Source organism: Epinephelus lanceolatus, chromosome 5, assembly GCF_041903045.1.
Source record: "Epinephelus lanceolatus isolate andai-2023 chromosome 5, ASM4190304v1, whole genome shotgun sequence".
Lineage (NCBI taxonomy): Eukaryota > Metazoa > Chordata > Actinopteri > Perciformes > Serranidae > Epinephelus > Epinephelus lanceolatus.
In genome coordinates this window covers 19,894,639-19,918,834 of record NC_135738.1, presented here as the reverse complement: position 1 = coordinate 19,918,834, position 24,196 = coordinate 19,894,639, and the positions used below count along the sequence as shown (strand labels likewise).

General features: G+C 39.9%; 2 protein-coding genes across 3 annotated transcripts; both read right to left on the bottom strand.

Annotated features, from left to right (window-relative positions):
- Positions 1 to 945: 945 nt before the first annotated feature.
- On the bottom strand, positions 946 to 14,118 carry hps5 (HPS5 biogenesis of lysosomal organelles complex 2 subunit 2). 2 transcript variants are annotated; one of them, XM_033634271.2, is made up of 23 exons: positions 13,958 to 14,118; positions 11,337 to 11,466; positions 11,071 to 11,181; positions 10,876 to 10,940; positions 10,523 to 10,715; positions 10,261 to 10,391; positions 9,521 to 9,739; positions 9,370 to 9,441; positions 9,113 to 9,201; positions 8,735 to 8,913; positions 8,070 to 8,228; positions 7,581 to 7,740; positions 6,209 to 6,326; positions 5,658 to 5,798; positions 5,399 to 5,467; positions 4,135 to 4,712; positions 3,753 to 3,873; positions 3,513 to 3,662; positions 3,308 to 3,427; positions 2,968 to 3,081; positions 2,768 to 2,874; positions 1,862 to 2,153; positions 946 to 1,474 (listed from the first exon to the last, which is right to left on the bottom strand). In XM_033634271.2, the coding sequence occupies exons 2-23, from the start codon at positions 11,442 to 11,444 to the stop codon at positions 1,414 to 1,416; spliced, it is 3,357 nt and encodes a 1,118-aa protein (XP_033490162.1). In that variant the 5' UTR covers positions 11,445 to 11,466; positions 13,958 to 14,118; the 3' UTR covers positions 946 to 1,413. The 2 variants fall into 2 exon arrangements, with proteins under 2 accessions (XP_033490162.1, XP_033490161.1); XM_033634270.2 differs by lacking the exon at positions 13,958 to 14,118 and adding an exon at positions 13,818 to 13,939.
- Positions 14,119 to 14,292: 174 nt separating this feature from the next.
- gtf2h1 (general transcription factor IIH, polypeptide 1) lies at positions 14,293 to 23,384 on the bottom strand. The gene is made up of 15 exons (XM_033634300.2): positions 23,203 to 23,384; positions 22,574 to 22,742; positions 22,299 to 22,491; positions 19,674 to 19,839; positions 19,456 to 19,549; positions 18,126 to 18,275; positions 17,908 to 17,987; positions 17,649 to 17,782; positions 17,482 to 17,569; positions 17,308 to 17,396; positions 16,474 to 16,591; positions 15,590 to 15,680; positions 15,354 to 15,469; positions 15,118 to 15,210; positions 14,293 to 15,036 (listed from the first exon to the last, which is right to left on the bottom strand). Exons 2-15 carry the CDS (start codon positions 22,725 to 22,727, stop codon positions 14,950 to 14,952), a joined length of 1,653 nt encoding a protein of 550 aa, XP_033490191.1. The 5' UTR covers positions 22,728 to 22,742; positions 23,203 to 23,384; the 3' UTR covers positions 14,293 to 14,949.
- Positions 23,385 to 24,196: the final 812 nt, after the last annotated feature.

The following is a 24,196-nucleotide window of genomic DNA, read 5'->3' as shown; positions in this document are numbered from 1 at the left end:
TCATCAGACCAAAGCACAGATTTCCACTGGTCTAATGTCCGTTCCTTGTGTTTCTTGGCCCAAACAAATCTCTTCTGCTTGTTGCCTCTCCTTAGCAGTGGTTTCCTAGCAGCTATTTGACCATGAAGGCCTGATTGGCGCAGTCTCCTCTTAACAGTTGTTCTAGAGATGGGTCTGCTGCTAGAACTCTGTGTGGCATTCATCTGGTCTCTGATCTGAGCTGCTGTTAACTTGCCATTTCTGAGGCTGGTGACTCGGATGAACTTATCCTCAGAAGCAGAGGTGACTCTTGGTCTTCCTTTCCTGGGTCGGTCCTCATGTGTGCCAGTTTCCTTGTAGCGCTTGATGGTTTTTGCGACTCCACTTGGGGACACATTTAAAGTTTTTGCAATTTTCCGGACTGACTGACCTTCATTTCTTAAAGTAATGATGGCCACTCGTTTTTCTTTAGTTAGCTGATTGGTTCTTGCCATAATATGAATTTTAACAGTTGTCCAATAGGGCTGTCGGCTGTGTATTAACCTGACTTCTGCACAACACAACTGATGGTCCCAACCCCATTGATAAAGCAAGAAATTCCACTAATTAACCCTGATAAGGCACACCTGTGAAGTGGAAACCATTTCAGGTGACTACCTCTTGAAGCTCATGGAGAGAATGCCAAGAGTGTGCAAAGCAGTAATCAGAGCAAAGGGTGGCTATTTTGAAGAAACTAGAATATAAAACATGTTTTCAGTTATTTCACCTTTTTTTGTTAAGTACATAACTCCACATGTGTTCATTCATAGTGTTGATGCCTTCAGTGAGAATCTACAATGTAAATAGTCATGAAAATAAAGAAAACGCATTGAATGAGAAGGTGTGTCCAAACTTTTGGCCTGTACTGTATATTTTAGATTTTTGGGTGACCTGCACCTTTAAAGTAAAGAAAAGTAGACTGAAAACTTTTTGCCTTTGGTGTGCAAAGGATTAGATGTCTTTTACTATTTATATTAACTTTTCCTCATGCTATTGACGTGCATACATAGGGAAAAATACACATTAACCACGATATTGCTGACAGAATCCTTTTTCTTAAACAAACAAAAAATTAAAATAAAATACAGACAGCTTTTATTCACATGATATCACCTGGTTAGAACATTTCACTGTAAATATTAACAGGTCATTTTTGTTCATAAAGATACTTGTTTACCTGTACATGCAAAAAACATTTAACCTTAATAATTAAAAAAAGATGTGACAAATAAGTTAGAAACATAACACTGTTTTCACTGGGAAGATAAGCACCTGGACAGCTGACAAATATTACAGTGCAAAATTAAGTTGCAGCTTCAGCAGCAGTTAGTGGGGAGATTTACATACAGTGTTAGTTATGTTGTTTGGCGTAGACAATCTGTGGGTGATCTTTAGTTAGGCGTGCTGAGACCACAGGAACCGATCGCAGCGCTCTAGCATCGTCTGGATCATGGCTCTGAAACAGGAAACAAAAGAAACAACTGTAACACCAACAGCACCTCATTTTTAAGACGATGAAAAGCAGTTAATGAGCTGTCATTTCAGACTCCATTCACATAGTTTAGTTTAATGTCTACTTAATAAAAAGTAATTTTCATATAACTAAGATTACTGTCACATGCTCATAACTACGGCGAAACCTCAAACATTTTATTCTGCTTTCCCCAAAAGTTTCAAGCCATCAGATGATAAACAGAGGAGCTACATGTAGGCCTTGCAGATGTTTGGTTGATTTTTATTGTTGTCTACAACTAAAAACATATTTTCATAACAGTAACAGCGCAGGAACTCTCTCCCACACTTGTGTGCTTATTAAAGTTTGTAAATTTGCACCCTGACCCACCTCTGCCTCTTTTCAGCGACTCTCAGCAGCTCACAGACCAGTTTGGAGTGCGGCGAAAGGACCGGCTGCACTCCACACTCCTCCAGGACGGCCATGGCGCGGTCGGGCCCGGCTGTCCGAGCCAGCATCAGGGTCAGGCTCTCTGGGCTGATCTTTTCACCGCAGTCTGCCGAGCCGTTGGACCAGCTGCTCCCATTCACACCTGTGACCGGCTCTGAGTCTGCTGCGCTGCTGCACTGCTGAGATAACTGGATCAAAAGCTTCCACTCTTCCAGTGACTGAGGCTCAACACCTGGAGAATAACAGAAAGACCGTACAGATATTAGACATGAAGGGGATTTTTTTCTAATGAAATTCTGAAAGCCAAACTGGTTCTCTACATAACTCAAAGAAAAAAAAAAGATTTATTTTGAGGTTCTGCGTGCCTAAAGTCAATAGTGCAGTATTTTCCTGCTATTGAAAGAGCGCATTATTCAAATATCGGGATGTGCAAATATAGTGAGGTCCACAACACGCTTACACACATAGGGACGAGCTGATGGGTTGCAGGTGGATGAAATAAATAATATATAGTTTATGAGTACAATATGATTTACATACTCAACTCACATGTGACCTTAACGACTCAGAAACTCAGAGCTCACGTGACCTCAACGACTCTGTAAGGGTTCACACCCACATGGCGTTTAAAGCCTGTGACTCGGTCTGTTTTCAGACGTTCCAATGGTTAGTTACATGCTGCACTACCAATATATCATGTGTAAGTACACTGGATTTTCATGCAGCCGAAACATGGTTCTCAGTATGGTATGTGTCTCACACATCACTGTTACAAACTCTCCTCTCAGCCAAGCTCAGATATTATAATTCTGTTTCTGTCTGAAAGTGTGAAAGGAACAGTTTTACCATCAGCTTCCTCCAGCAGACTGATGTCGTCTAGCTGACAGATGGTGGAGAACGCTTCTGTGCGACGCTGCAGCTCACAGCAGAGGTAGATGTAGCCGGTCCAGTACCTGCGCACACACATTATGCAGAAGGTTACAAATGACAGTGTAAGCTCACAAATACGAACAGAAAATAAATACTGCTGTGTTAAAGAAAATTACCCGTGACTGCGGCAAGCCTCTGCCATCTTCTGCTTGGAGGACAGGTCTGCAGGAAGACGAATGAGGAGAGACAGGAGGCGTCCATAACCCCAACTAAAACAATGAGAACGCCACCTGCAACAGAAGTCACATGAATTCACTTTCATTTATTCATATACTTTGCTTTCACTTTATTATTAGACAGAATCCAGAAGTGAAATGGACCCATGATGGTAGCATAGTTTACATCCATTTAGGAATAGTGTTCCAAGTGAAAAGGCACAGGGCCTTTAAGTCAAAGTTAAACATTAATAATAAAAGGATCTTATTTTGCATTTTCCACACACTAGCTCGACCAGACCTGGGCCGTCCGTCAGGGGTCAGGGTATCACAGTGCTGAGGGGCATCATGGGTAAGTGCCAGCTCCAACCAATCCTGTCTCAGTGACTCTGGTTCAAGAAGGGACTGCAAAAATGACAACCTGGAGAGGCAGAAATGAATGTATAATTCATCGATGGGGAGATTTCAAAGTCTTTTTTGACAAAAAAGTGACACTTTAGATTTACCTGTCCTCTTCAGTTCGTGACTGGACCAGATTATCCAGGTATGCCAGGAAGTGGCTTTGCTGAGCCATGGTCATTACATCAGCAGGAGTGATCGTAGGATAGAACTGCGTAAACGAGCGTACAGCCACCTCCCCGTGCTTCTCATACAGCCTAGATAATAACATAGTGAACTTAGTTTACAAGGTCCATCACAACTGTGATATAAGCATGCGCTAATCAGAGAGAAATGCGTGTGCTGACCTGTGTAAATGAGCGAGAAGAGGAGGTGCACTCCAGGGCTGCAGCTCTCTCAGACTGCGAAGTGATCGAAGCAAATCACCTCTCTGAATAACCTCCACCACCTTACTGGACTGAGTGAGGCCTACAGAGAACAACAGAAAGGTGAGGTCTGACATGAGAGACTGGATTACAGAGGTGGATAATAAACTGTAGCTACAAATTAATACAGTTTGTTGTCTGAACATGTCACTACCTCAGAACCAAACTGAGGAAAATCTGTCCATTTTGTCCTACCTTTTTTTGTCTATTTGTTTTTTCCTTTGTGCAATTGTAAAATTTGAAATCTGAAAATAAAATACAGGAAAAAGAGATTAAACCAGAGATCTGAGGAGAAGCTTCTGACCTAGCATGGCCTCAGTGAAGGAGCTCTGCACCTCCGGCCGCTCCTGATGACACAGCAGACACATTCTCCTCACACGCTCTTGGTCCAGCAGAAAGAAGTAGCAGCGCAGGAAATTTGTGCACCCCAGTGCTTGTTCATTCTCCTGGTTTCTAAAGCAGCTCAATTCTGTGTACAGCGTTGCCAGCTGGGTGAGATTAGCCAGGAGATCCGGCGGTACAGGTTTGGGAGACATCACTCGAACAGGATAAAGAGGACTCCCATTTGACACTTCAGAGTCTTTCTCAGCGGAGTCACACTGGTCCTCTTTTTCTTCGAGCTCAGGAGACTCTTCTTTCTTGTCCTCTGTGATGCTCTTTGCTGGTTCTTTTGATGGGAGGGAAGACTCATCGTGTTGCTCTGAGCAGGACTGTAGATAATCCCACCTCTCCTCCCCTGGTCCATCAATGTTTGAATCGTCCGCAGCAGTCGACTCCTGCTCTTCAGGTCCCAGTACTTGCTCCAGCACCGGCAGCCACTCCAGCAGAGTTTCTTCCAGGCAGACTGGATCCAGTAGAACCAAAGGATCTTGGATCTGGGAGCTGATGTTGGGAAAATGTAAATATAACTTTTAGTTAGTTTTTAGTTTCTACAAAAAGGCTGTGACAATGTACAGCCAGGATTTTTCCCCTGCAGTATTGTTTATTAAAATTTTTAGGGCATACATGAATCAGCAGTAAAGTGTCTAAGTCTCAATGCCCATTTCCCCAACAACCTATGTTTATAAATATACATAGGTAAATAACTATACGTGCAGATAGGGTAATAGGAATAATAAAAATTAATAAACATGACTTGATCAAAACAAACAACAAATATAGAAAATAATGAAAATAAAAAATACATAAATATGTAAATATAAAAAATAATAAAAATTAAAATAAATTAATAATGATAAAAATACAAAATTAAATCTAAAAATGATAAAAATATACAAATATGTAATATAAAAAAAATAAAAATAAAAAATAAGATAACAAACTGAAATAAAATACAGATGGTGATACAAGAAAATCTAATTAATTATTCAAATTAATTTAATTACTACAAAATTAATAAGATAAAAAACAATTTAAAGTAAAAAATTAATAATAAAGGATAAAAGAGAAAATTAGTAATACTTTTACTAATACTTTCTCCATAAGGAAATATATAGTTGTTAAATTCATACCCTGTGTTTATTTCCAAAAACAACTTGCAGTCAGGATTCTAACAAAACGACACTTACATAGCTTGCTCTGTCGCTGATCGAAGTTCCTGCATGTCGGCCTCTGCGCTCGGCATTTCATCATAAACTCTGTGACAACGAATGCAATTCACTGTTTTTATCTGATTTACTTTTATTAGTCTATTTAAAACAAGTCATTAGCCGAAAATTTGCTTAAAGACAATGAAAAGAAAAAATTAAAGTGAACTACTTTCTGTACAACACACATCTTTTCTCAGTAGAAAGTGGTTTTAGTCTGCTTTTACAGGTCTGTACTTACTCACTGTCCATTTCCTCTGAGTATGGAGCTGTGGCTGACATTTCAGCCTGTCCGCCCTCTCTGAATTCAGGCCGTTGCCAGAGCTCAGAGTTCTGGAGGGTGTTGATCTTCTCTGTTGTCTTCTTAACAAAACTAGAAACACTGTGAAAAAGAAAAATCAAATAATAAAACAATCTTTCACCAGTAAGATTACATTAGATATTTACAATCTAACCACAAGAAAGGCAAACAGGACCACAAACAGCAGACAATTTCAAATGACTGGGGTGTGATGTTTGGGAATGAAACCTGCCACATGCACCTACACAGATGAACAATGTGAATTAAAAAAAGGAGATGTGGGTCTTCAGTGGAAAGGGGAAGTAAACTGTCAAAAAGCACAGCTGCACTTGAATAATTATAGTTACCGCAGGAGTTTCAATCCTCAGAAAAAAGAAAATGTTGAATATAACTCAAAGCTTCACATGATAACTTCATGCCTACATGGCAGGTGTGTCACATTTATATATTTAAAGCTGTTGGCATGTCTGTTCTATATTTCTGACGTTCACCTGTCTTTGACGGCCTGCAGTGCGATGCGAGGGGGTTTTGGGCGGAATGAAAGGGGGAGGTGGAACTGCAGGCCTTGTTCAGATCGCTCAGCCTCCGTACGCTCACTGCTCTGTGGATCTGAATAAAGATGGGAGCAAGAGCCACAGGACAAACACAGATGGATGGAGTACTGGAGGGGAATGATGAAAGGCAGAGGACATGATGCAAGCAGATGGAGCAAAGGTGCTGGACACCACTATAGAGAAAATTAAATGCTGCACAATGCAAATTGAAACAGAACCAAAAATGGTGATATATGTTGATACAATGGAACAGACAAGAAACTTGATATTAACAGTGAGGCAAAGTGAAGACTGTATTCATAAAGCATGTCAGCTCTCGGACAGATCAGTCAGATCTCACAGCAAATCCAGTGATACACAGCAACACGAATGATTAAAGATTGTATGTATTTTTCAAATCAAACACATTAATTTTAGTGGCAAACATTAAAGACAGAAACTGCTACATATATGATTATTATGACAACAGAGATAAGAGTCAGCGTCAAAGAGTAAAATCATTGTCAGGCTTATACTGATAAATCTTTCAGCAGCTGGAGATGCTCCAAATTACAAATATCTAATTTGGTATTTTTCCTCCATGTTTTTTTTTTTTTGTTGTTGTTTGTTTAAATTGAGGTATTTTACTAAAGCGGTTGATATAAAACTGAAAATAACTTCACTCTCTCTTCACGCTGAACTCAGAAGAGGCAGAAAAAGAGTTTGTTCCTGAGAGAGAAAAAAGGAGTGAAGACAGAAACAGTAGAAAGTGTGTGTGAGTAAGTTTCTTGTTTGCTGTGGTTATTTTAGCATCAGTGCAGACAACTTTTTGTTTTATTTGTTCATGTGTGAGATTAGGGTTGCAATTATTATTTTTACAATTATTTTCATTGTCAATTAATTTGTTGATATACTCTCAATTAATTGCTAAGCTGTTTAGTGTACAAAATATAATATCCCTGAAAATTCTACCCTCCCAAGATGGCATTCTCAAACTTTTTGTTTTGTCCATGACCCAAAGATTTTCAGTTTATTGTCATGGCGGAGTAAAGAAACCAGAAAATAATCGCATTTAAGGCTGGAGTTTTGACCTTTTTTTAAAATATTACTTAAACCAATTAATTGATTATCAAATTACTTGGCAATTAATTCAATAGTTCACAACTAAACGATAATCATTGCAGCTCTAGAGCGGATTAAAAAAAAATTATATTACCTATTTGAAACTATCTGTTTATTAATGAAATTAAAATAAGACTTCCCTTGAATAATAATTTTGTATATTTTAGAACAGCAGTGTTTGTACATTTGGCAGCTGACGGTCTCTTACCTTGCTCTGCCTGATCATCCTCCTGCACAAAACTGAAATCTTTGAGGCGCTCCTCCTCTGATGCGGACTGATTCATGAGGGAGCTCGTCTCCTCGTCTGACTGACTCCCTCTGCGACTAATCACACGATAGATTCCACAGTCCAGGACATTGAAGCTCTCCTGGATAATGATATATCCGAAATCAGTACATTTATTAGTGGCAAATTTACAGAAGCTTTATGCTTCAGTTACAGTAGGCTCATAGAATGTATGTACTGAATGGACAGTGATCAAAGCGTGATGTATTTGCTTGTTGACATCTGCTAATCCTCACCTAACAACCAATTCAGTGCCACAGAGACACTTGTCCTTCGTCAATTAAATGGTATCCATAGCAACAGGATTCAACACGTCCCATAAAAACTAAATGAAAATTAACTCCTACAGATACTAATGTTTGATCACGACCTGGCAAACTGTTTAAACAAAGAAATGTTACTTGAACTTACATGTGAGGAGATGCTACTCCTACGGCTGCTAGAGGCGGAGTCCAGAGGCTCTAGTTTAGTGATGACTTCCTCCAGCTGGCCACTCAGCTCCAGGTGTGTGCTGGAGCTCAGCTGGGACTTGAGATGTTCCAGGCGGTCAATGGGAATCGATTTCCTGGCCTGAGCAGGGATGATAAGCGAGGCTTTTGCTATTTATTAAAAGCTCAATACAAGTGTTGAAAGTGAAAAAAAGCTGTATTAAGTAACTTCAAATACTAACTGAGCATTTCCTACTGCTACAGCTTCACATTAAAAGCCTTTAACTGGTGAAACACGAGCTGAATTTTATTTTAGATGTCAAATGAAATACAATGTGTTTTTCAGTATGGTGAGCCTGATCGTTTTATCAAAAATGTGTCTACAAAACAAGATAATGTTGGACCAATCCACCAGTTGGGAACCACTTATTTTAAGAATAATACTGTTAGGAAGAACTAATATCTACCATCTTAACATTTTTGTTTCTTTTTATATTTACAACATTCAAGGTGAAACACCTCAGGTTAACATGTGTGTTCCGTGCTGTACAGGAAGTCAGAATTCATATAAACAGCCTAGACAAGACTGGAATCTGGGTTACACTTTACACAGGGTTTGGGCCAGTTAGCATGGCAGTGCCATCTTACCCTGCTGGTGGTGACCGTGTGCTGGAACATACAGCACACCACAGCAGCTAGAAGCCAGGACTCCCTACGCAGCAAACGCTCAACACAGCGCTCAGCAGACAACAGGGACAGGTGGGACAGACGTCCGTTGCCATGGAGACAGAAGAGCTCGTTGCGGTAGACTGCGATATCAGCCAAGTCTGCAAAACCAGAAAACGGGTTTGGGTTCATTTACAGTAAGTTAAAAGGTCTAAATGATCAATGTTAAAACGATTAAATAATATGATCCTTGGTCCTGTATCAACACACTTTCAGCTTGTGTGTGTCTATGAATAAAATGTTTGCTTATACTCCAAAGGATCGGTGGTGGTTTTTAGGGAGGAAGCAACACAAACACACCTTTGACTTCAGTCCACAGAAGCACTTGTCCGTTCTGAGGTGTGAAGATATAAATGGCTGAGTCAGTCCAGGTCAGCAAGTTTTGGTCTCTACACATGAATAAAGTGTACAGTTAGTCAAGTGACAGGCTAACAATGATGGGATGTTTTCTGACTCATACTGTCTGGTGCCTCCTAATCAATAATGCACATATGATTAAAAATAGTGACTGACAAGCCTAACAACTCAGATAGTATTTACATTATATCTAATATTACCCAAAAAACAGCAGTTTAGGGAAGGCGATTGACTGTGGGCTCTTCTGCAGTGGGTTGTAATGAGGCTCCTCTCTGCAGGTAACAAACAGAAGACATATTGGGAGTTTGACCTTTTTAAGAAGTCCACTTTTAAAGCAGGGACAATCAGTACCTGTAAGTGATGAGAGGTAGAGGAGGACAGGCCAGTGACTGTTTGAACTGATGGGTGCTCAGAACCTCGCCATTAAAACTGGCCTCCCATATTCGAGACCCCGGCCGGGCAGAGTACAGCAGAGGGGGCTGACCAACTAATAATCCCCTGTTCTGAGGGAAGAAACAAGCGCCATACTCCCCGTCGCGCTCCTTATTCCCGACACGCCAGAACTTCTCCCTGAAGGTAGAAAAACACACCACTACTGAGAGACGTCCAGGGATCATTTTTAGCAGTATGATCAAAATGATCAGCATAAAAAACATTTTTACAGAGAGCCCAATTTATTTAGTATTTTATTCATTCAGCTGCATTTTTATTCTAAAGAGAATAGTTAAAATAAATAAAAATGCCAGGGTCATGAGGACAAATGATACAGAGAAACATTTTACATGACCAGAGAAATTACTTGCTTTCTACAAGAAAACATAAATTACTTCAGTACTGACAAATGCAAAGATCAGTTTTTCAAATTAAAAAAAGCAAAACTTTTCACTGGCACATAAGCAGGGAGATCTGGGCTCTGGCAAGATGGAGGGAAGTTTAACACAGTTCATTTACACATGCTACCCAAATTTTTATGATACAAAGCTGGTTGAAAATCTGCAAAGTTTCCCTTAAAGTACAATATTTACCAATAATGGGACATTAACATGGGCCCTATGAGAGTTTCTCAGAGAGTTTTCCATGCTGGTACTCACCTCTCTGTGTCACAGAGGTAGCAACGGCACAGGGAAGACACCAGCAGGCGGCCATCTTGGTACCCGAGCTGAACCACTCTGGAGTCCACAGTGGTAACAGTCTGAACAGGGAAGATAACGAATGCTGACCCCTAGACACAAAGAAACAATATCAAATAAACCATCAGTTACTTGAATATGTTTTTTAAAAATGCATATATACATGCATATACATTACTACTGAAGGAATAAAAACTGGTCACTGTGAATAAGCAGTCACTACCTTGCCTAGCTTGGATGATCCAGCACGGAGAAAGGACACCTTGCCTCCTGTGTCCCCGACAAAAACTCTGAGCGTGCTGGTGTCCCAGCAGAGTGCAGTGATGGCCTGACCTCTGTGCTCCCAGGACACACTGACTCTCTCTGGACGACCACGCCGCTCCAACTGCAGCTCCCACACCACCACCAGACCCTGACTGCAGCAGAGACAAACACTGTGAACAATACAGGCAATGCAACCAAACACAGAGGCATGTGGAAATGGAGAGAAGACAGGGAAGGTGGCACCGGATAACAAGGGGTGAATTTTGTTTGGGGGTAGATGAACATTTCTAAACTTCATGGAGAGACTCTAACCTTGTTGCAACAGCGATAAAGTCTTCATCATGAGGGCAACACGCCACCTGAGTGATAGCACCCTCCTGAAAAAGAGTGCACGATGGGTTAGGAGTAGAAATACTGTGTTCCTTATTATATACAGCTGTATCAGCTAACAGCAGAACAACAGTCAACTCTGTATTTCTGCAGAATAGGCACTCAGTCACAGATTACCTTGTGAGTGAGGATGAGCCTTTGTTTCCAGCCCTCCTTCTGGATCAGGTGCAACCCTCCTGCTGATGTTCCCAACGCAAGCCACTTCCTTGACACTGCCAAACATGTACACTGTAACACGGAGGACACAGAGTTTACTCATCTGTTCATGCTAATACATTGTTAGATTGTTTGTAGTATTTCAAGGACATTATATAAGCTACTATAAATGATCTATGTGTGATTTTATTATAAGGCTAACTCAGACATGCGATGGTGAAGCATACCTTGAGCCTGCCAGAGTCTAAACGGAGAGCGGACAGGAGTGGATCGAGGCAGTCAAACTCTGCCAGGACATGACTGTGGTTTTCTGGCACTACTGGCACCAGAGGCATCTTCACTGGTGATCCTCTACAACTGAAAGACAACAAGACAGTCACCACTCTGCTTCCTGCATACCAGGGCCCTCAGCTGCATGGCATCATATGACTTTCAGTAGTGGACTTATCCTCTCAAATTGTCCAGTCATGACTCCAATTTACACTGTCTCCACCTTGGTAAAAAAAAAAAAAAAAAAAAAAAAAAATCATATCTAGTCTGGAGCTGAAAGTTAATATTGCCAGAAAGACTGTTTAGACAGGACCAGAGGGGATCATTCAGCTCAAAATGCAGCTGCTTAACACAGTGCAGTTTGGCTTTTATTTACTTGTTGTGGTTTCAACTGAATTTATAAGGAAGCAGAAGCAAGACTGAAGCTGCAAATCATTAGAAAAGTCAGATACTGTTGGAAAAAACATTACAGTGTATGCAACAAAAATGTTTTAAAACAAAATCACAGAACATAATTTGCTCCTAAGCATTAAAGCAGTTGACACTGGTATCTCAAAAGGAGGTGAGAAGTAACAGTAAACTCTGACCTCTGTCTCTGTATTTGTTAGCACTCAACTGCAACAGAATTGTATCGGGGGGAGAGGACGTGCACAGATCTGAGCATAGCTGAGTTGACCTGCTAAAGAGACCTGTGGCATAAATGTACCAAATCTACTCCAGATAATCCAGAGCCACTCATAAAGCCCCATCTTCGCAAATGGCCGTGCTTAAATGTTGCAATCTGACAAAACAAATTTGCACTTAATCACATAACAACTGACCTGTTGAACCTCAGAGGCACTGAGGCCACCAAGGCTAACCTTGCGCCTTAGCCAAACACCGTTTACTTTTTTATACATTATCGTAACCAGCTTTGAACAGGTTTTTTCCTCTAAAGGACAGCATGTATGCTTGTTACTGATTATCACTGATTTCTATTTGGACATCAGCCTTGTGCCTTGTGGTCACAGATAGAGGAAGTACTCAGATCCCTTGCTGAATTGAACAAATAATACATTGTAAAAAACAGTTGAACTTGTATGAAGAGGAAGTCCTGCATTGAAAAAGTCAGTGGTGTTGTGGAGAGTATACACAGGTATACTCACATCTTTTTCTGGTTGTTTACAGCATACCCACCAATGAGATAAAAAAAAACACTCTACTTCCTCTTACCCATCTACCTAGACTTCAACCACCTCACTAACTACCTGGAAAAAATATTCGCTTTTTAAGTATTAAAAGTATTCAGAAAAATAACTTATGTGAGTGTCACACAATGTCATATTATATTTAAAGTGAAAATGTAAACATCATTTTATTGTGTAAGCTGGTCACAGGGTGTCTACAGGTATGACAGTTAAATTCAATGTTTATTAAGACCTGTTCAAGACCCGTTTTAGCCAAATTTAGGACAGATTTTTGGACAAATCATGTTTTACTTACTTGAACATCACAGGTAAGCATTGCAGGCAAGTCGTATATAGGTAGTCTTGTACTAGAGTGAGATTGGACAATCTACATTTTCCAGGTAAGTGCAAGTATGAAGTAAAATGACAGTATTGTAGTTTTAAAAGATTGGTAACATTAGAAATGTGGACTTTTACATAGCTTAGATAAAATGTTTGTAGTAGTTAAGACGTCACAAATTCAAATTTAAGACTATTTCAAGACTTTAAAGGCCTAATTGTTGTAACATTTAAGACAATTTAAGACTTTTAAGACACTCTGTGGTCAAAGTGGAGACAACTATAACTAATTTACAAACAATGCATCACATTTTAAAATCTTAGTGTGTGTGATTTTTGTTAGCTAAAATCTTGTAGCAGTAAAGTCACTAGAGCTGTCAGGTACGTTACATGTAAGTTAATGGAGTAAAGTGTAATATGTCCCTCAGGACTTACGGAAACACCTAAAGGCAATACAGGTAACTTAAACGTGTATCCTACAAGAGCACATACGTGGGTAAACGTACTATGCTAAATGTAAATGCTAACGCTAGCTAAACTGGACACTAGTGTAATGTTAGCACAGATGTTCTAATGAAAGTAACCGTTAACCGCTAACAAACGTAAAAATGTCGAGTAGCTCAGTCGTTACGGCTTATGTCAGTTCCTGCTACTAAGTCACTAAAATAACGTTAAATGGCTGGTTCTTTTTGGTTACAGTTAACGTTAATAAAATAAAAAAACAATCGAATTAGCCCATTATTGATTAAGCTGCTGGCAGCAAACAACTAAAAAGGGGCGATTCAATCGGCCGATTACGGCAGCCTGCATCACGAGACCCGTCTGCTGACACTGATGCTAACGTTTCTATCGACACAAACGGAGCGCCGACAGCCTTAAAAATCAAATATTAACATGCCATGACTATGTTAAATATGTGAGACGGTTTAATACCTTCGGGAACAACATGAAGACTCTGTTCAGGGCGTCAACTCGTCTCAGTGGCACTACATTTGTGACAAGTTAGCATGCTAGCTAGCTCAGACTGATGTTGCCATTCACATGTCGTTTTGTCACTTGAAACCAAAACTCACCAAACAGTCCGGGTGTCACTCCAGCGTTACTGCCTACACATCCACACCCAACCGCTGATACATCACTGGGTTTGGAGAAAATCAGCGATCAGTGTCACTCCATTCTGACTGCAGCCTGCCGACCTGTCACGGCTTCACTCAGCTGATATAAGGGCACTTCCTGCCTGGATGCTGTGTCACAACAAAACTGCCCATTTTCTCCAAAGCACCACCGCTATGCATTTACAAAAGTTAAAAACAGCAGCTCTCTTTTAGTTTATAAAGTATCACAGCATTAGAACAACCTCTCTTGCAAAATGAATTCCTGGACTGAATGAAATCCTGCAGTTTCAATAGACAGTGGCATGAACAAAAGCTCACTTTAATTCAGTGACATTTTTGTCTTCAGTGCAGACAGAAGGTGCAAGACATTACAAACCAGTGACAGTGTGATTTGAGCCACACACACACACTAATGCACTCGAGTGTGACATGTCTTTACAGTATTGCTAATATTCACTTTTGCTTTAGATTTTTGGGAACTTTGTTCCACAAATCGACCCAGTGCTCAGAAGGGCTCCTCGTATGTCCAAGCTCTCTTTCTGTGCCCTGTGCACCGATGATACACACATTGACAGTCCTCTGCTTTCATTTCACACACCAGCCTGTTGTCCTGAGTGCCTTTCTGATTTTTCATTTCAAATTTGGTCATATTACACCATTTTAAAAGTCCCGTTTAACCATTACCGGCACCGATCTCTCAACCATTGAGAAAACACAAACAAAAGAGAAAGAAACTAATTACAGTTATTTGTGACTGAGATGCAGTTAGTCTCTGTTGAACAGTTGGGGGTATAGCAGCGTCCATCTATATGCTCGTTAAGCCCCTGTGAATCTCGTCCCATCAGGCTGTGATCTGTGGTCTCTTCACAGCAGTCTGGAGAACCTTCTCGGGTCATTTGTCCATATACTGTAACGTCTTCCTTGTCCTCTCTTTGACAAAGCATCAGACCTCAGGTTTTCCTCATCATGCGACGGGTTTGCCAGATGTGGAACTTGCTGTAGGCTGTCTGAAACATCTCCTCCAAATGCCCTGTGAGCTGTGGGGACATCAAAGACATTTAATACAAGTGTCATCTGGTGTGAGACATTGTGTTATTATTAATAGCTTAGAGACTTACATTAGTGCTTAAGTACTGACGCTGAATCTTCTCCTGGAAAGGACGAACCTTAGTCATCTGAAATCTCTCGAGGTTTGACTTCATTTTCATCACCTACATAAAAAATATTAGATAATGAGAAGATGATTAAACAAGTATTAAAAGTGGAGACTGAAGTCATGGGCATAAAGGCAAGAATAACTTACTCTGTGACAATAATATGACCCTCAATTAATACAGTTATTATTATTAGTCACCTTCTCCTCCAAAAACGGTGTGTTTACAGGGAAACAGGACCAGAAGTGTCTCAACAACTCTCCAGCAGCTGCATAAAGATGCTTCAACTCTCCTTGAACCTCAGTAGGTACCATCTCTGAAAAAAATAAACAAAGATTGATAAGAAAACACACACCAGGCACCCAATGATCACCAACTTTCATGGTAGTAATATAAGTAATATTCATGTTATTTAGTAATGGTGCAACACACTTACGATTTATGGCTTGCTGTGTTGCTGCCTGCATGAGGACACCACCTGGAGAAAGTGCTGCAATGGCAGAAGTAGCTGTTGTGCTGGACAAAACCTGCAAAAAATACTACTATGTTTAATACTCTGAAGGCACCATTCATACTTACAATTTCTGACTTTTCAGGAAAGCTAAACTCGTGATTATTTCTTATTGTCACTTATAAATATTTGAACACAACCAGGAGTACATGACCTCAAAAGACGTTTTTAGCCCTGGACCCATCAAATCTGAATTTAAGACAATTTAAGACGTTTCAGGGACCTGTAGACACCTTGAAACAGTATTTAGATTTATCTCAGGCAGTTATGACATGACAAACTTTGTATTTGTATTTTCCAGCATTGCTTATTACTTTTAAGCACCACAAAAAAAATCTGCATGTGCACTGGTATCTGTACATATATTTATCTCCAACTGCATTCCTATCATCCATAACAAAGCATCCATTACTTCTGCACCACTCTTACATTTAGTTCAATCACCTTCCATTGCAATACCCGCACTGTCAACCACCTGAAATTTGCACTACAATCATAAGCACCATATCTACTGTAGTAACAGCTCTTGGTATTAGTCCTGGGATCATTTCACTGCTGTGTATTTTTAATTCTTTTTCTATCCATATTTGTCTTTGTTTATGTCGTGTTGTGTAAAAAGCTACCGGGTACCTTAATTCCCTCAGGATTAATGAAGTATATATCTATCTCTATCCATCAATATGGAGCAGAATGACGCTGCCGTTGTTTGGTTCTGTGTAAGAATGCAAAGGAGATATAAAGAAGGGACTTTGTAGCCGCCCTTTGGCGTGATCTCTGTGTAAAAAGGACCATAGTGTGAAGGATCTAACCTGAGTGAGGTTGGGTTTGTAATTGACCATCTCATGACGGATGTAGTTGACAGAGTTGATGATATCCTGGCTTGTCGTATACTGTTGGGACTGAAGTGGCACAGGACCGTGAGCATACCTTACAAAAAAAGGGAATGAGAAGCACTGTATTAGAACATGTCACCACTGATCCAACCAAGAATACAATGCATGTTTTATCAGTTTAAAGTATAAAGCCGTGGCTGCAAAACTGCATCCTGACCCAAATCTACCTGAGGTTTCATACATTCACTTTATATACTAGTGACATTCTGCTGTCATGGCTCGGGGCAGGAACTTTGACACAGTGAAAGCAATAAATCTGACCTATAAAATGGGATACCAAATCTATTTCGAAACAGCTCACAATGAGCACTCAGTCTAGAGGAAGTGAGCCTCTTCCTTAATTCTGCACAGTCGATTTCTGGCTACTGAAAACTCAAATTCCTTTTAGTGACAGAGACTTTGCTTAGGCTGACACGACTAATCAATCGACTGTTTAGTCTGTCTGGTTGCGGTAAGAATACAACATTTTTGGTTGTTACAGAATCTGAAATGCAGAAAAATCTACATACTTTGTTTCATATATTAGAAATTGAATAATTAATACTGAGTTTTGTGACAGTTTGACAAACAAAATAAGCAGTTTTAAAAGGTCACCTGCCTGCTCCTGTATGATGCTGATAGGTGTTAGATGAAAATATTAAACTACAAAAAGTGTTTCATGAATCACTGCCATTTGGAGTTAGCAATACTATGCTACCCAGTATGAAACAAAGAATAAAAAACTAAAAATAAAATGTGGACAAACTGTACCTGTCAGACTTCTTGAGGTTTAACGCAACTGTTTTTGGTCTGTTTTCCCTTTGCAGATCTTCATATTCTATGGCTTCTTGTAATTTAACCTGAGGAAGTTTTCAAACAGAAAAAGTGACTGTAACAGAGTAAGAACCATATTTTGGGAAAACTGGGGTGGCAGAGCCATCATACCTTCTTTACAGGAGGTTGGAAGAAGTCAGAATCCCTTGAGTTTCCATCTGTGCTGCTCGTCTCACTTGCTTGGTCAGCTGAAGTCTCCCTTTAAATATAGGATACTGTTAGCGAAGAAATGAAGAGACTGAGCGAGTGATAGTTTTTGTCACAAGTCATTTCATTACCCCTTGCGTGAGCCTGCTGCCAGCACCATGGCACTGTGGTGGTTGAACCGCTTTATGATGGCAGAGTTGCTGCTCTCCTTCACCGTCCTGTTCGAGTTGGAAGTTGAGGGCAGCGTTGTGCTAACTCCGTAACCCTGTGTCACAGGAAATACCAAGTCTTGAGGTCGCAGGAGGAAGAGGAAAAAGGAAGCTATACAAGTAAATTATTTTTTAAAAACAGAATGATGTGGCTGTGATTGACTAACCGTTAAAATCTCACCTCGTCTAATGTTTTATCCTCTAACGACAGGAGGTCCACCAAAGGATTCTTCACTCCTTGAACCACCAGAGACTTTAACCCTGCAGGAGCCAGATTTAAAAACATGAAAACAGATGTGAGGCTTGAATCAAATGTTGAAATACATATACTGACATCTGTAGAAAATCCTTGCATTCATATCAGATATTTGCACCTGAAAATATTTTTGGAACTCCTACCCTTTTCATCCTGCTTGGCACACTCTGAGAAGATATCCTGTGTCCCTGTATTGATGCGGTCTCTGTGAAAATAATGGGACTGGAAAAAGCGGGTCCAGAACTCCTTCTCCGTCAGGTTATGAGGCACGTTTTCACTGTACTTCTGCTTCACTGCAAGTACAACGTAAGACAGTATAAATATATTTAGTCCAATGTAGTTGCAGTGTCCAGGATTTAATATCCGTTATTGAGGTGAACAGGAATTGCACCACACCAGGGGTCAGCAACCTTTACTACCAGGACAGCCATTTTTGGTCCAAAAAAATTAATTAAATCTGCCTGAAGCTGCAAAATATATTTAAGCCTTATAATAAAGGTAATACAGCCTTATTAAGTCTAAATTAGCTTATCAGTGTAACTAATAGGTCAAAATTCGTGATGAAACGAGCTGAAACATACAACTACTTGCAATGCACCATTCTGCAACGTTCTAAAAATCTGCCAGTTCACACCAATGCAACTAGATGAGATGATGTATCATCTCTATGCAACAACTCTCTGTACTTCCACTCTGTTTTCCAGCTTTTCAGGCTTATTCTGTGGCGGAATATAGTTTATAGCTTCTTATATATGAATGAGGATAGTGATAGTGAGATACTGGCTACAGTTGCATTTGTAGTAGTGATGAAACAGCTAAAAAACAAAAAAAAGAGCATCAGATGGACTCTATTCATAATAAATGCACCACAATAATATAAGTAAGCAGTGCCAATTAGTTAGTCAATGAGAACGTGTGTGCGCGAGGGCGAATAAGGACATTCAGCCAGCAGTAGCAGCAACCCAGCGTCTGACATCGGCACACCGTGAGGACAGAAAGAGAGATCCTGTCGCAGCAAGCGAACACGCCATCTGCATTCATTTTGACTTGACCAGTGGACTTCACTACAAGCCGACTAGCTGTAAAAACAGGTGACAAGCTGTCTGTCCTAAAATCAGTTGCTGGCGATTTGACTTGCGGAGTTGCAGGTGACACCATCAGCCAGCTTGAGTCGAGCTCAGACGGCCAGTTCACACAGCTGCAACTTTTCCCTGCAACGTTCTAAAACAGTTTTGTCTTGTTGCAAATCTTTGGTCTGTACTGGGCTTAAGAATCACTTTAGGGCAACAACAATGATGAATGAAAATTAAAATGTTCACATTTACAGATATATAAGCTGATTTTAGAAAGCAGTTCTTCCTCTACAGCTGACAGTGTGCTAAATGACAATGTGAGCTTGTTGCAGCCTTTCCGGATCAATAATTACTGTTGCAAGCGATTAGTTAACTTCAAAGTCAAGATGTAATCGTTTACCTGCAGGGTATGTTCTGAAGATGGATTCAATAATGTCCGCTGTCAGATTATATCTCAAGCCATTGCAGCCATCTGTCTGAGGTCTAATGTCTGCCTGCAGTGCACAAAGATGACAGCTGTTAACTATGTGCCAAGTTGTCAATGGTTGAATCATTTATGACATTTAAGATTAGGTTTTGAAATATTCAGTCTTATTATGAAAGACATAATGTACTCACCAGAAATGCTCCAGATATACCGACTTCCTGTTTGTTGTTGGATAAAGCGGGGTCCGCGTTGTTTATGTCCCCTAACCGGTTGGCCCAGAATTCATCTGCACTGATCACCTGACTCACCACGAGATCCTTATACAACTGGAAAAGCACTGGATCTTCTTGAAGCATCCTACAGGAGAAAATAAAAGAAGAGAAAGAATGGATCAACCAAAAACCTCATAAGTTATTTTAAGAAGAAGACATTTGCTGTTTATTTTCTATTAAGTATCGATTTACTGTAACACATCCTTTAAGACCAGGAAAAGACTTCATATAAACTAAATCATAATCCACTTTCCATTTTCATCCGCTTATCCAGGGACGGGTCGTGGGGGCAGCAGGCTAAGCAAGGCACCCCAGGCGTCCCTCTCCCCAGCGACACTTTCCAGCTCCTCCTGTGGGACCCCAAGGCGTTCCCAGGCCAGATGAGATATGTAATCCCTCCAGTGTGTTCTGAAGCCCTCAGGGCCTCCTACCAGTAGGACATGCACAGAACACCTCTAACTGGCACCTCTACCCACCTTAACTGACCCCTTTAGACGTGAAGGAGCAGCTGCTCTACTCCAAATTCCCTCCTCATATCTGAGCTCCTGACCCTATCTTTAAGGCTGAGCCCAGCCACCCTGCGGAGGAAACTTATTTAGGCCGCTTGTATCTGCAATCTCATTATTTCTGTCACTACCCCGAGCTCATGACCATGATGTCACAAAAAACTAAATCCTAGACAGTTGCTAATCCAATGTATTTAAATCAATATCATATCAATACACACTCAGCTGTCATTTTATTAGGTACACCTAGCTAAAACGAATGCAGTCTAACACAACGTCCTGCAATAAATCCTGACCAATGAAGCTTAAAACATTCAGTGTTGATTCAACTGTATTTTGTCGATCACATTTAAATCAATGAGGCTGGAGTAAATATTAGAAACACCTCTCGATATAACACAGACTGCAACCCTTAAAAAGTTTAATCATCACCTCTAAAATACAGTTTCAAGTAAATGGATTTTTGAGTTGAGATCATTTAGTCACAAATACTGTCCCCAAAGTCAACAGTGAACTCCTATACTCAAGTTTTACTTGACACTGAACATGATAAACTTCCACAATTATAGTTAATGGAAAGTGAAAAGACAACCACATGGCATTTGAGGAGGAAGACAAAATATGAACTGAAAGAAACACAGCTGATTTTAGAAGGTGCTGGATTATTTACATGCTATGATCATCTGTGTATTGTTAACATGATGTAAATACTTCATTTTAAATATCACGGTTATCATAAATATCGGTATATATATCACAACACCCCTAACAGGAAGCATATAAAACTTTAAAAATTGGTCGCAAATACTTACTTACATTAAAAAACAACTAGCCACTGTATTTTTTTCTTTGAAATTCTACATTACTCAAACAAAAGTTAAATGTGTGTTTGTTGCGGACAGATTTGTTGCCCTCTTGAGTTTTACAAACACCAGAACAGTGTGTGTAAAATTGAGTCAAAATAAAGTATATGTGGGGCACCCAGTAGCTCAGTGGGTAAAGGAGGCAACCGTAAAAAGGCAATGTCCTTGCTGCAGGAGCCGTGGGTTCAATTACATCCTGCAGCCCTTTGACACGTGTCATCCCCTTTCACACTTAATACTGTCCTATCAATTGTAGGCAAAAAGCCCACAAAAAAAATCTAATAAAAGCACATGTCACACAGCACAACAGTGTGACTGGTGTGTTTTTAAACACAATGGAGCTCTTTGGTTGTGAGTGACATGGAGACATGTAAGACAAAACAAGTGATCAACAAATAGTGATAGTGCAAGACAAGTGACTGACATGAAAACAAACAGCACAAGACAAGTGGGGGAACAAGACTCTAACAAAGTGAAACAATAGATGTTTAGCTTAGATTTTGTGTGTGTGTGTGTGTGTGTGTGTGAGTGTGAGAGAGAGAGAGAGAGAGAGAGAGAGAGAGAAAGAGAGAGACAATACTAACTTTAGGGACTTACTAACAAAAGGAAGCCAAAAAAGAGATATTAGCAAGGAAAGACAGAAGATAGAGAGGGGGCTAAAATAAAGAAAACAAAGAAAAATGAAACAAAAACTAAACAAAAAAATTGTTACTCTGAGAGCGGATCTCTCGTAGAGTTCCAGGGTAGAAGACCAGGGTGTCTACAGATGTAACCAAGTTAAATTTTAAGACGTTTAAGACCTTTTAACGTGTTTAACATATAAATAGAAAACAAAATCTCATCACTGTCATAAGTGCTATTTATCATTGCAATTCTTTGGCCTGTCTAATGATTGTAAACAGTCATTGGGTCTGTCAGATTCAAGAAATGTTTGCGTCAATGTGACAGGAAATATTTAAGACCCACTGAATCTGAATTTAAGACAATTTAAGACAATCTAAGGCCTAATATTAAGAAAACTTAAGACTTTTTAAGGACCTGAAGACACAAAAAACTAATTGGAAGGATAATTTCACTGTTGGTTTATTTCTCATTAATGTGACCTGATGACAATTACCAAAACAGAGACTATTACAAAACTTGAAGGACTATCTTGTGTTGCAACTGCGTCTCACCTGTTCTTCTCCTCCAGTTCCTTGTTGGCTTTCTTCTTGAACTTGGGCAGCAGCTGCTGCAGCAGCTCCTTGGCAGCATCTCTGTCTTTGAGCGCACTGCTCTCGTTGGAAAAGTGGAATGTGGTACTCTCGCCGGTGTGAAGCACCAGCTGGAGCTGAATTTTGGCTTTACCATCTGGACTGATCTTCTGACCTGTACAGAAGACAGCTTGAGAGCACCACCAACACATCATATCTCAGCACTAGTTAGTAAATGGATGGCAGCAAGTACTCACAGCGAATATCTGCGTATAGGTGGCTGACTGTGAAGCGGTCTTTGCCTTCTGGACCCCAGGCTATACGTTCCGCCATCAGATAGAGAGTGCCATCCTGCTTCCTCTGGCGAACCTTCTTCACCACCAGCAGCACCTCCTCTGACAGTGATGCCATGACTCTAATAGAAAACTGGAAGAGCACGTAAGTGTCATTAATAATCATGTCCTGCACAGCAGTATTATTCTAAAATTATTATAAATTATTAACACGGCATTATCTAATAAAAATATATTCAACGCCATGACAGAGTCCCCTTGTCGGTGTCGCTACTTGACCATTCAGAATTAACGTTAGCACCATTAACTGTAAGTTAGCGAGAATGAAGCGAGTAACGTCAGCAGGACTTGAGCACTTTGTATGAGACACAAGCACGAACTATTTCACTGGATTTCACTACATCCTAAATGACTGCCATGCTCCCTACGAGGCGTTTAACCTCTGCTAGGTAAGGCGATGTACACACGAGTTAGCCACCGCTGTGTTCACGGTTTTATCACATTAACTCAGCTAACCAGCGTTACGTTAGCTAACGTTAACAATCAAGAAGAGAAAAAGCCTGAGGGAGAAGTCGGCAATAAACTTACTTTACCTCAAAATAAATCGATACTGCAACGGATACCTCGCTTTCCTTCAGCACATAGTCTCAAACTGATGTATTCTAGCATATAAAAAAATAACTGAGCGACTTATTTTAAACTGAATTTTGACTACTCTAACAGTGAGCGTCCTGACTTCAGCGCCGACATGACTGCCAGGCGGTGTGTTGCACTGAAAACGTTCCGGCTGGATAACGCGACAAAGATTCAGTTCCGCCAGAGCCCGCTGAACTCTTATATCTTATATAGCAAGATCCAGCTATTTATTGAACAGTTTAACCATATTAATTATCAAATCTATTAAAAAATGTTTATTATGACCAGCGATACAATTAATACAGTTTACAGACGTACAGTTTTGAATTTTTCCATTTTATGCCTCTTCGTATTTACACTAAACTAAACTTCAGAGGCAAATTTTCTTAAATGCACCAAAACTGAAAAGTAAGCATCTCCATAGTTGCCAGAAATGTTGGCGGGAGTGCGGATCTTTTATTTTTTATTTTTATTTTTTATTTTATTAGGTGATGCAGGCACAAAACAAGTGAATGACATGACGGGGACAACACTCTGTAGAAGGAAAATGAGATAATAAATAAATACACATATAAATAAAATTAAATAAAATTAAAATTAAATTAAATTAACAAGGAAATAAATCAATATAATAATAGTAGTAAAAAACAAAACAAAAAAAAACAACTCTTTCCACCTGGATCTTTTGATGTAAACCACTCTCATGTTTTTTGGAAATGTGAGAAAATAACTGTACTTTGGGAAATGGAGTAAGAAGAGCTTAAGCACATACTAAGATGTGAGGTTCCTAACAGTTGTTTTGTGCTTTATCTTTGTAAATTGTCTGAAGAAAATGTTATTGCTGGTGATTTTTTATTTATTTATTTTTTATTTAACCTTTATTTAACCAGGAGGTCCCACTGAGATTGAGCTTGAATATCTTTTAAAAGAAACCTGGCCAAAGTAGCAGCC